Genomic DNA, 12,435 nt, shown 5'->3' with positions numbered 1-12,435 from the left:
ATTCTTGAAATTGAATGGAGATTAGTATCGAACCTTGTGTGTCTGATGGATGAATGTATAAAAGATGATTGTAATGAACTAGATCCATATCCTTAAGATTTAGGGCTGGAGTCGTAACACCTTGAGGAGTGGAGGTAGAATCGTCTTCTTCAATTGGCATTATACTTCTTCAGAAAACTTAGTTATGTTACTAAATTAGACCAATAACAAACAATTAAAGATGAATTTCACAGTGATTCATCGAGATTCAACTGAAATTAACAAGTTCCAGAAACCCTAGGTAGTAGTAGAACTTTTCCAGATGAAGAAATAGCTCGATCAAAAACAGATATACTTCTCCGTCGTAGATGAGCTGACCAACTTACCGTGGCTTTGATACCATATTGATGAGCTCAGTCATGAAAAATGAGAGACGGTTTGGAGAATACCGAGAGAAAAATCACTTCATTGATAAGCTCCAGAAGAGTTAGAAGAAAATGAATTACTCTGTATCTATTTGCATGTCCTTTACTATCTTATATACTAACCAACTAATAAAGACATAATAAATTGATCTAACTAACTCTTTTCTCACTTAACTAAACACCTAACTTACAACTGTACCTTGTCGACAGTTGTATCACCACTAACTTTTACAGTAATAGTTATGTACAAGACTCAAGCAAAAATTCAAGTACCACTGATTCCTTGGACATATGCCCCACGTATCAGTCATAGCAACTAGGGACTACACAAACACCTCTGCTATCACCTACCGAATTAGCCTTTTAATTAAACATAAATTTAGTTCAGGGATAATAAATCATCTCTCTCAACTTGCAAGCAAATGCTTGGCTTCATCATCCATCTACAGAACATGTCTCGCACAACTAGCTTGCAAATTACTTCTTAAGTTCTATGTTTCCTTTGAAATTCCTCTCCTGCCAAATGTAATAGATACAAGCAACTACAATAGTTCTGTATAGTATTATTCATGTTACAATTATGGAAGAGAGTATAATGGATGAGCATTACTTATGTTATAATTATGAAAGAGAATATTTATTATAGAGAAAATAGGGAAGGATTCTTTTGGATTGACATTGATTATCAAAGTGATTTTTGGAATTTACTGGGAATCTTAGGCTTTTGCTTCCACTACCTGTAAATTCAAATTTTTTGTGTTATAATTATATAATAAAAAAATTTAATTAGTGCACAGCTATCTTTTTCCCCTGTTTCTTAGCTCATAGATTATCAACCCATTAGTCCCTCTAAGGAAGGCTTAAGCCCAATTTAAATTTTAGACACTTCACATGTTGTTAAAATAGTGGCTTGCATTATGGTAAAGATAAATTATATGCCAAAAACTATATGGTAATTATACCTTCAAGAAGTGATCTATCAATGGAAAAATCACTATTGATGACTTTTCCTATCTCATTAAGGTTTACTTGATTCAGGGACTAATTAAGCAAGGATTATAATAGATATTCTAAACAATATATATGAACGATAATATATCGATTGATATTGCCTATTCCATGGCATTTTTACTTAAATAATCTTATCCGATATTGCTATGCACATATGGAAAAAGATCCAGTCAAGTATTATTACCTCAAGTAATATTACTAACTCCATCGTTAAGAACTAATCCAAGTTTCTCACCTTTTTTTTTTTCCTTTTAATACATTACAATATGTCTCTTACTTTTAGCAAAATAAAGCTACAACTGAATTTTATCAAGAAAAGACAATTAAAGATGGAGGGAATTATCTACCCGATTTTTTTACCCGTCAAAAGAACCTTTTTTCCTTTGGAAAGATCATACATATCATTAAAAGATATGTATTCTTTTCCTAAGAAACCCAAAGGTTTCATTGTTCGTCAACAACAAACAGTGAATCTCTTGAAATACAAGGTTTTATTCTCTACCTTTTCTTATATTATTAGTTATTGTTTGGTCTTGTTAAATTTAATTATATTTTTTATTTTAAGTTTGATTAATTGATATTTGTCTGATCTAATATTATATGTTTTCATTCATATGCCTCATCTGACAAACTGCAAATACAAGAAAGTTTCATTATGATTATTTAATTTATGATGATGTTAATAAGTTTGTACCTTTTTTACGTTTGAATCATTGTTCAGAACTCCATAGTGTTTTAAGTTTGATTTTTTTTTAGTATAGTTGAGAATTTCGGGAAAAAGAATGTGCGAAAATACTCCTGAAGAAGTTTTACAAAGTAACTCTTAAGGGCTAGTAGATTATGAACCGAAACTTGGCCTTGAGTTTGCTAGTGACGAGGATGCACTTAATTATTATAATGAGTATGCAAGAAGAGTTGGTTTTAGTGTTCGCAAAGAATATATCAATACAAATAAAAAATTAGATTATGTAACATCACGGAAGATTACATGTTACAAGGAGGGTTTTTGTAGAGATGATAAATGAAAAGATCAAGTTAAAAAATTACGAAGAGAAACTCGAACAGGGTGTCAAGCTCATATTATTGTTACACGTCACTCAATGAGAAAGTACTATATTACTAAAGTTGAATTGGAACATAATCACACACTTGTTCTACCGACAATGGTTCATATGTTGCCATCTCACCGAAGGATAAACGAAGTTCAGGCTCATGAAATAGATTTAGCAAAGGATGCTGGATTATTTTCTAAAGCAACATTTGATTTTATGAGTCTTCAAGCTCGAGGTCGAGTAAATTTGGGTTATACCAAGTTAGATCAGAAGAACTACTTTCGAACAAAACGACAAAAGACTATGAGACGAGGGGAAGCAGGTAAATAAACTTACATACAATGTCTATAAGAAATATATTATCATTTCTTATTTTTATTAAACTTCTTAATGTGTGATGACCCAAAATATCATCTTTAAATTTAATAAATAATTTTGTGTTCTAAGACCTCAAAAAGTACCATTTATCATTTCTCGACTTACGTGGACAGTCCGTACAATTTTTCGAAAAGTTTTTATGTGAAAAATGGATTAAAATGGGAAATAGAGCTTTAAAATTCAAGTGAGTTGACCTTAGTCAATATTTTTAGCAAACGGACCCGGATCAGTATTTTGTCATTTTCGGTAACTCCGTATTGTGATTTGGGACTTGGGCGTATGCCCGTAATTTAATTTGGAGGTCCCTAACTCAAGTTATGACCCTTTAACGGAACTAGCAATTTAAAGGCTAAATGTTCCAAGTTTGACCACGGGGTTGACTTTTTGATATCGGAGACGGAATTCGATTCTGGAAATTTAAACAGCTCCATTATGTCATTTATGACTTGTGTTCCAAATTTAAAATTATTCCGGATTCATTTAATATCTTTTGGCACGATATTTGCAAATTGAAAGTTTAAAACTCAAAGTTCGAATCGGGGTGTGAATTATAATTTTAGTGTTGTTTGACGTAATTTTAGACCCTGAGTCAGTTCGTATTATGTTACGGGACTTGTTGGTATATTCGAACGGGATCCCGAGTACCCCGAGAGTGAAATGGATCGAAATCGGAATAAGAATTAGACTTAAGCAAAATCGAGCTTGCAGAAGCGAGACTTCCATCGCAGATGCGGTCTTCGCAGGTGCGGCCCTTTTGCGCAGAAGCAGACGTCGCAGGTGCAACATTTTGACTGCAGGTGCGGAACCTCGCCTGGCACCTTTCTCGCAAATGCGAGACCGCAGGTGCGAAAATATAGCCCGCAAATGCGAAAATACTGGGCAGAATACATAAAATCGGGTCTTAGTCATTTTTACTCATTTTTGAGTTTTAAGTCTCGGATTTGGGCGATTTCAAGGGGGATTTTCATGACTTTGAACTGGATAAGTGTTCTTTATCATATAGTGATTGTATTTCACAAATTCATATCTATATTCATCATTTATCTCGGATTTAGATGGAAGAAATTGGAATTTTTGTAAAACTTTCCAAAAATAAAAAATTAAGATTTGAAGGTCCATTTAATATCGGAATTGGACAAATTTGGTATGGTTGAACTCGTATCGGAACGGGTGTTCGGATTTCGCGAGTATTTTTGGGATTTGAGACGTGGGTCCCACTGTCGAATATTTTAATGAATTTCAGATTTTTATCCGAAAAATTTATAAATTCATATGGAATTAATTCCTATGATTAGTATTGAATATATTGAATTGTTTGTAAATAGATTTGAAGCTTTCGGAGGTAAATTTAAAAGGAAAAGTTGTGGTTGAATAATTGATTGGAATTTGCAAAGCGAGGTAAGTGTCGTGGTTAACCTTGACTTGAGGGAATAGAACCCTTAAATTATTTGTTATATAAATTGTATGTGAATGACATATAGGCGAGGTGACGAGTGTCTATACGTAGTCAAATTAATTATTTTTCTGCTTACTTGAAAAATCATAAATTATTTTTAATCATAATTAATTATTATAATAATTATTTCTCTATTATTCTTTGTAAATTTAAATTCTTGAATTCCTACATTAATGGTTACATGCTATTTGAATTATGTGCATTAATTGTTATTTGACATGTAGCATAATAAATATTAAACTGCCTATTTGCTCCCTGATTTCCATAATAATTTGCTATTTGTCATTGTTTGCTTCATAACTAAACCATAATTATTGTATGCTTGTTGTCTCGTAATTTTATATTAATTGTTACATTTATTGGGAGAATTTCTTCTATAAGAATTGGTAAGTGAAAATGTTGGAGGATCGGGCTGCACGCCGCAACAGACTTATTAAAAGTCAATATTGGAGGATCGGATTGCACGCCGCAACAGACTTATTAAAAGTCAATATTGAAGGATCGGGTTGCTTGCCGCAACAGACTTGATTAAAATGAATATGTTAGAGGAGCGGGTTGCACGCCGCAACAGACTTGATTAAAATGAATATGTTAGAGGAGCGGGTTGCACGCCGCAACAGAACTAAATGTGGATATATTGTGAGAGCGGGTTGCACGCTGCAACTGAATTGATGAAAATGATAATTGGTTATGACTGCTGAGTTGGCTTCAATTATTATAAATGAGTTACTTGATTTATTTCTATTATTGTTGTTGTATCTAATATTGCGTACAGGTAATGTAAGTGACCCATCTTAGCCTCGTCACTACTTCGTCGAGGTTAAGCTCAGCACTTACCAGTACATGGGGTCGGTTGTACTGATACTACACTCTGCACTTCATGTGCAGATTTTGGAGTTGGTCCCAGCGGCGTACCATAGTTTTGCTCGGATTTCAGCTACTCGGAGGAGACTTGAGGTATAACTGCATGGCATCCGTAGTTCTGAAGTCCCCGTCTATTTTATTTTAGCTGTGTGTTTATTTTCAGACAGCTTTACTTTATTCAGACCTTTATTTGTATTTATTCTAGAAGCTCGTGCACTTGTGACACCAATTCTGGGATGGTATTTAGACACCGTTGTTTGATGGATTATTTCATTATATTTCAAACTTTGCTTCTGCATTTGTTTCCTTGTTATTAATACATTTAAAAATTATTTTAAAATGGATAATATTATTCTAACGTTGGCTTGCCTAGCAAGTGAAATATTTGGCGCCATCACGGTCCGAAGGTGAAAATTTCGGGTCGTGACAGTTGGTATCAGAGCACTAGGTTACATAGGTCTCACGAGTCACGAGCAAGCTTTGTAGAGTCTGAAGGATCGATACGGAGACGTCTGTACTTATCTCTTAGAGGCTATGAAGTTTAGGAACAATATCACTTCTTTCTTATTCTGTCGTGCGATTTTATTCTATCATCGATGATTGAACCATTCTACTCTTATTCTCTCGCAGATGGTGAAAACGCGTAATACCTCTACCGATGGACAGGGACCAGAACCCCCGGTGGCAACTATGGCCAGGGGTAGAGGTCGAGGCCGAGGTGGTGCTAGAGGCCGAGGTAGATCTCAGTCCAGAGCTCGAGCAGCTGCACCTGTTGAAGAACCTCAGATAGACCTTCAGGAGGAGGTCCCAGTTTAGAATGTACCAGTTGGACCAGTTCAGGTCCTGGAAGGATTCATAGCCACTCCAGCTTCAGGACGCTCTAGTCCGATTGGTGAGTCTTATGGAGGGTGTGGCCCAGAATGGTACATTTCCAGTGGCACCAGCCGTCTCACAGGCTAGGGGAGGAGCACAAACTCCCACTACTCCTGCCTCGGAGCAGATGGCTCCCTAGAATCAGGCTCCAGCAGCCCCGCCAGTTGGGGTAATTCAGCCAGTTGTCGCGACACAGACCGGTGATAGGCCCGCCATGTCTTTTGAGGCCTTATTGAGACTGGATAAGTTCACTAAGCTCTTTCCAGTTCACTTAAGTGGTACACATTCTGAGGATCGACAGGATTATCTTGAACGCTGACATGATGTGCTACGGAACATGGGTATAATTAAGACCAATGGGTTTGATTTTACTGTATTCCAGATGACGGGTTCCGCCAAGAGGTGGTGGAGAGATTATACATTGACCCGACCAGTCGGATCACCTGCACTTACCTGGGAGCAGTTCTCTTAGCTATTTCTGTAGAAGTTCCTCCCTATCACACTGAGAGAGAAATTCTGTAAGCATTTTGAGCGTCTACAGCAGGGCAGTATGACTGTTACTCAGTATGAGTCCCGTTTTGTGGATTTGGCCCGTCATGCTCTCCTTTTACTACCTACGGAGGGAGAGAGAGTGAGGAGGTTCATTGAGGGACTCACTCACCCTATCAGACTTCAGATGGCCAAGGAGACCGGATGTGAGATTTCTTTTCAGGCGGCTGCTAATGTCGCAAGAAGGATCGAGATGGTTCTTGCACAGGAAAGAGGGCAGAGGTCCGATAAGAGGCCTCGTCAATTCGGCGGTTACAGTGGTGCTTCGTCTAGAGGCAGGGGTAATTTTGGTAGGGGTCATCCTCCCAGACCATTTCATTCAGCACTTCATGTATCTCCCGGTGCTTCAAGGAGTCACGGTCCTATTATGCCTTACTCTGGGCAGCCAGTATTCAGTGCACATTCAGCTCCTATCAGTGCACCACCACTCCAGAGTTACTACAGTGGTTATCCGGCCCATCTGGGTCAGCTTCAGCTTCAGCTTCAGCAGCCACGACATCAGGATGGGTGTAATGAGTGTGGGAACATTGGTCACATCAGGAGGTATTGCCCTAGATTGGCGAGCAACAGATCTCGGCAAGATTCTCGTGCCATCATACCGGCACTGGTTGCTTCACCGCCTGCCCAGCCAGCTAGAGGTAGGGGTCAGGCAGTTAGAGGTGGAGGTCCGACCATTAGAGGTGGAGGTCAGACCATTAGAGGTGGAGGCCAGCCAGTTAGAGGCCGTCCCAGAGATGCAGTTCAGAGTGGTGGGGCCCAGCCCCGATTTTATGCTTTTCTAGCTAGGCCTGAGGCCGAGTCATCTGATGTTGTGATCACAGGTATTATTCCAGTTTGCCATAGAGATGCTTCAGTTCTATTTGATCCAGGATCTACTTATTCCTATGTGTCCTCCTATTTTGCTTCATATTTGGTTGTGCCTTGTGATTCTCTGAGTGCTTCTGTGTGTGTATCTACACCGGTGGGAGACTCTGTTGTAGTAGATCATGTCTATCGTTCGTGTGTGGTTACTATTGGTAATCTTGAAACTAGTGTGAATCTTCTACTTCATGATATGGTAGATTTCGATGTCATCTTGGGTATGGATTGACTGTCTCCTTATCATGCTATATTGGACTGTCATGCCAAGACAGTGACCCTAGCTATGCCGGGGTTACCTCGGTTAGAGTAGAAAGGAACTCCCGGCCATTCTGCCAGCAGGGTTATTTCTTATATAAAAGCTCGGTGTATGGTAGAGAAAGGGTGTCTAGCCTATTTGGCTTATATTCGCGATCCCAGTGCAGATGTCCCTTCTATGGACTCAGTACCAGTTGTTCGTGAATTTTCAGAAGTATTTCCTGCAGATCTTCCGGGGATGCCACCCGACAGAGATATTGACTTTTGTATTGATTTGGCTCCGGGCAGTCAGCCCATTTCTATTCCACCATACCGTATGGCCCCGCCAGAGTTGAAAGAATTGAAAGAGCAGTTACAAGACTTGCTTGATCAGGGATTCATTAGACCCAGTGTCTCGCCCTGGGGTACACCAGTATTATTTGTAAAGAAGAAATATGGCTCGATGCAGATGTGTATAGACTATCAGCAGTTGAACAAGGCCACTATCAAAAACAAATATCCGCTGCCAAGAATTGATGACTTATTTGATCAGCTTCAAGGTGCCAAGGTATTTTCAAAAATTGATTTGAGATCTGGTTACCATCAATTGAAGATTAGGGCATCTGATGTCCCTAAGACAGCTTTTCGGACTAGGTATGGGCACTACGAGTTCCTAGTGATATCATTTGACAAATGCTCCAGCAGCATTTATGGATTTGATGAATCGGGTGTTCAAGCCTTATTTGGATTCTTTTGCTCCCTGATTTCCATAATAATTTACTATTTGTCATTGTTTGCTTCATAACTAAACCATAATTATTGTATGCTTGTTGTCTCGTAATTTTATATTAATTATTATATTTATTGGGAGAATTTCTTCTATAAGAATTGGTAAGTAAAAATGTTGGAGGATCGGGTTGCACGCCGCAACAGACTTATTAAAAGTCAATATTGGAGGATCGGATTGCACGCCGCAACAGACTTATTAAAAGTCAATATTGAAGGATCGGGTTGCTTGCCGCAACAGACTTGATTAAAATGAATATGTTAGAGGAGCGGGTTGCACGCCGCAACAGACTTGATTAAAATGAATATGTTAGAGGAGCGGGTTGCACGCCGCAACAGAACTAAATGTGGATATATTGTGAGAGCGGGTTGCACGCTGCAACTTAATTGATGGAAATGATAATTGGTTATGACTGCTGAGTTAGCTTCAATTATTATAAATGAGTTACTTGATTTATTTCTATTATTGTTGTTGTATCTAATATTGCGTACAGGTAATGTAAGTGACCCGCCTTAGCCTCGTCACTACTTCGTCGAGGTTAGGCTCAGTACTTACCAGTACATGGGGTCGGTTGTACTGATACTACACTCTGCACTTCTTGTGCAGATTTTGGAGTTGGTCCCAGCGATGTACCATAATTTTGCTCGGATTTCAGCTACTCGGAGGAGACTTGAGGTATAACTGTATGGCGTCCGCAGTTCTGAAGTCCCCGTCTATTTCTCTTTAGCTGTGTGTTTATTTTCAGATAATTTTACTTTATTCAGACCTTTATTTGTATTTATTCTAGAAGCTCGTGCACTTGTGACATCAATTCTGGGATGGTATTTAGACACCGTTGTTTGATAGATTATTTTACTATATTTTAAACTTTGCTTCCGCATTTGTTTTCTTGTTATTAATACATTTAAAAATTATTTTAAAATGGATAATATTATTCTAACGTTGGCTTGCCTAGCAAGTGAAATGTTAGGCGCCATCACGGTCCGAAGGTGGGAATTTCGGGTCGTAACATAATGTAATTTTCTATTATTAAAAAATAATAAAGTATAATGTAACTTTTTTTTCTTATTTCGTCCAGGAGTATTGTTAGAGTATTTTGAGAAGAAGAGAATTGAAGATCCATCTTTCTTTTTTGCGGTACAGTTGGATGTTGATGATATGATCACAAATATATTTTGGGCAGATTCAAAGATGATAATAGACTATGATACTTTTGGAGATGTGCTCTCATTCGATACCACTTACCAGACGAATAGAGAGCACAGACCTTTGGCTAGTTTCGTTGGATTGAACAACCATAGAAAAATGATTGTCTTAGGAGGCGCTTTAATGCATGATGAGACTGTAGATTCCTTTCAGTGGTTGCTTGAAAGGTTTCTTGGAGCGATGTCTGGAAAAAAACCAAAAATAATTTTTACAGATCAAAATACTGCTATGAGTAAGGCCATCTCATTTGTCATGCCTGAAGTTTATCACAGGTTATGCGTTTGGCACATGGAGCAAAATGCAGCTAAACATCTCAATCAAATTTATAAAAGGTACGCTTCTTTCCGTGGTGATTTTTGAAAATGCATTTATGAGTATGAAGATGAAGCAGAATTTATGGATGCTTGAAATACAATGCTTGATGAATATAACCTTCATGAAAATGAATGGTTGCAAGAAATATATACATTAAGGGAAAAACTATTTGCAGCATATGAAAAGAAAACTTTTTCGGGTGGTATGAACAGCACACAATTGAGTAAGAGTTTGAATGGTGATTTAAAGGATTACTTGCAGTCTGACTACAATTTAGAATAATTTTTTAAGCATTATGATCGAGAAATTGAGGATAAGCGATATAATGAGCTGCAAGATACTTGTAATGCATCACAACGAATTCCAGTATTAAAAGCACAAGTTCCCATTTTGGTTCATGATAGAGAGGTCTATACCTCAAATATTTTCGCAAAATCTCAAGATGAATATATGAAATCTTTATCAATCAGAGTGAATATTGGATGTGAGAAGAATACTTTGTCCACCATTTACAAGGTTAGTAAGCATGGGCATACTCGAGAGTATATTGTTACAGTGACAGAGGTTGGGAATATATCTTGTACTTGCTTGAAGTTTGAGTCTATGGGTATACTTTGTTGCCATGCAATAAGAGTCCTCGATGTAGTGAATGGAGTTAGTAGAATTCCAACTGAGTATATTTTGGAAAGATGGACAAAAAATACAAAGGGCGTAAATATTAAAGAAGTTGATAAGCAAGAAATAGAGATCAAGGATCCAAAGTTGATTACTATGAATCGTTATAGAGTTATTTGTCCTATATTTGTTAAAATGGTAGCAAAAGCTTCTGAAACAAATGACGGCTATAAGGTAGTTGTAGCATGTGCAAATGAGCTAAGTTCAAAATTGAAGCAAATCACAGAGGCAACAACTCCATCTCTTTGTACTAGTGGTTCAACAAGAGATTTACCATAAGAAAATAATAACATAAATATCCTCACACGAGCCAAAAATTTTAAAAAGAAAGATGGGAAACGCCATAAAAAGAGGATCAAACCTTCCCTCGAGGTGAACGCAAATCGCAAGAAAGCTCGAGGAAACAAGTCAAGTTCCGCTAATCAGGATGGACCGAGAGTCGATGATAGAGCTCTATTTGATAATGAAAAATATTTTAATCAGGTATATCACATTTTATTTTTCAACTATTAGAGTATCTCACATAGTTGGACGTATAGGGGATCTTTATCTTATTTTCTCACATAGAGTTTCTTAAACATTCTGTAGCATCAGTACAAGTCATTGTGACTTACGCTCATTTGGAAATTTTGAAATCTTGCAAATATTTCATGAAGTTGGATTAGGTAAAAGTAAAAGTTGAATATTGTTTTATTTTGCTAAAAGTAAGAGACATATTTTAATGTATTAAAAAAAAGAAAAGAAAAAAGGTGAGAAACTTGGGTTAATTCTAAACGGTGGATTTAGGAGAACTTTTACCATTTTAGTTCTCTTTTTATTAGTATAAAAGTTAAATGGATCTCAGTCATTAATCATTTTATGATCCACATGGCATGAATCTACATGACCATTGAATATATTACTTGAGGTAATAATACTTGACTGGATCGTTTTCCATGCACATATGCTAATTCCACATTGTATCCCCCATAAAATATTAGATAGATTTTTCCATAAGTTATGTTGGTATCAATAATGCAGCATTTAATATCGATAACCAAATGTTGCATTAATTTTGCAATTCTTTTAAAAAAATTAAGCGTTAAATTAGTCATTCAAGATTGCATACCAAATATTTTATTAGTTATGCAAAATTTTATCTCGAAATTATTTTTCTTATATGACAAAATATAAACAAACGGTGAGAGGTATTTGTTTTTCGTTGCGTACATGCTAAAATGGCCTTTCTTGTCATACTTTATCATTTCATTAGGTTTGGTCTAATAAGCATTTGAAAGTGCATAGTATAATTCAATACACAATTTTGGTAATTGAATCCATAAACTATAATGAATATGTCACCTAAATAAGGCCCATCCTAAAAGTTTGGGACTCGAGAATTATGTGGTTTTATACATGTTTTACTTAATTTGCATGCTTGTTTGGTTGTATAGTATATAAAAATACGTGACCCATGAAATTGAATCTTCTTCTTATTAGGCTAGTGGTAGTAATTGTAAGGTATAGGCTATCATTGCAAAATTGTATGATATAGCTTTAAAATACAACTATAATTATATTAAAACAAAGTAAAATATTATGAGATATATTTTTGTATGCAAATGTGATATCTTTATATATATATCCCAGTGTGTTTTATCCTCTTAGAGAAGTTATCCGATAAAAATCTGGAATAATTAAGTTAGAGGAATTTAGAATATCGAATGCCACAAAATCGAAAAGGAAAAGAAAAAAGCAAACATGTAGTAGGGCTTTATGACCTAAGCAATT

At 36.7% G+C, this 12,435-nt stretch overlaps 1 protein-coding gene across 1 annotated transcript; it reads left to right on the top strand.

The window, feature by feature from the left end:
* The first annotated feature begins 2,578 nt into the window (after positions 1 to 2,578).
* On the top strand, positions 2,579 to 10,944 carry LOC142180033 (protein FAR1-RELATED SEQUENCE 5-like). The gene is made up of 3 exons (XM_075250952.1): positions 2,579 to 2,789; positions 9,548 to 9,936; positions 10,282 to 10,944. Exons 1-3 carry the CDS (start codon positions 2,579 to 2,581, stop codon positions 10,942 to 10,944), a joined length of 1,263 nt encoding a protein of 420 aa, XP_075107053.1.
* The last annotated feature ends 1,491 nt before the right edge of the window (positions 10,945 to 12,435 follow it).

Source organism: Nicotiana tabacum, chromosome 4, assembly GCF_000715075.1.
Source record: "Nicotiana tabacum cultivar K326 chromosome 4, ASM71507v2, whole genome shotgun sequence".
In the NCBI taxonomy this organism is placed as follows: domain Eukaryota; kingdom Viridiplantae; phylum Streptophyta; class Magnoliopsida; order Solanales; family Solanaceae; genus Nicotiana; species Nicotiana tabacum.
Note: the sequence above shows the minus strand (reverse complement) of the source record. Positions and strands in the feature narration are given on the sequence as shown.

Bases quoted from the DNA above. Each gene is read 5' to 3' on its own strand.
- LOC142180033 (XM_075250952.1), top strand. From the start codon at position 2,579: ATGGTTCATATGTTGCCATCTCACCGAAGGATAAACGAAGTTCAGGCT. The intron at 2,790-9,547 runs GTAAATAAACTT...TATTTCGTCCAG, and splicing joins TATGAGACGAGGGGAAGCAG to GAGTATTGTTAGAGTATTTT. The intron at 9,937-10,281 runs GTTTATCACAGG...TAATTTTTTAAG, and splicing joins TCTCATTTGTCATGCCTGAA to CATTATGATCGAGAAATTGA.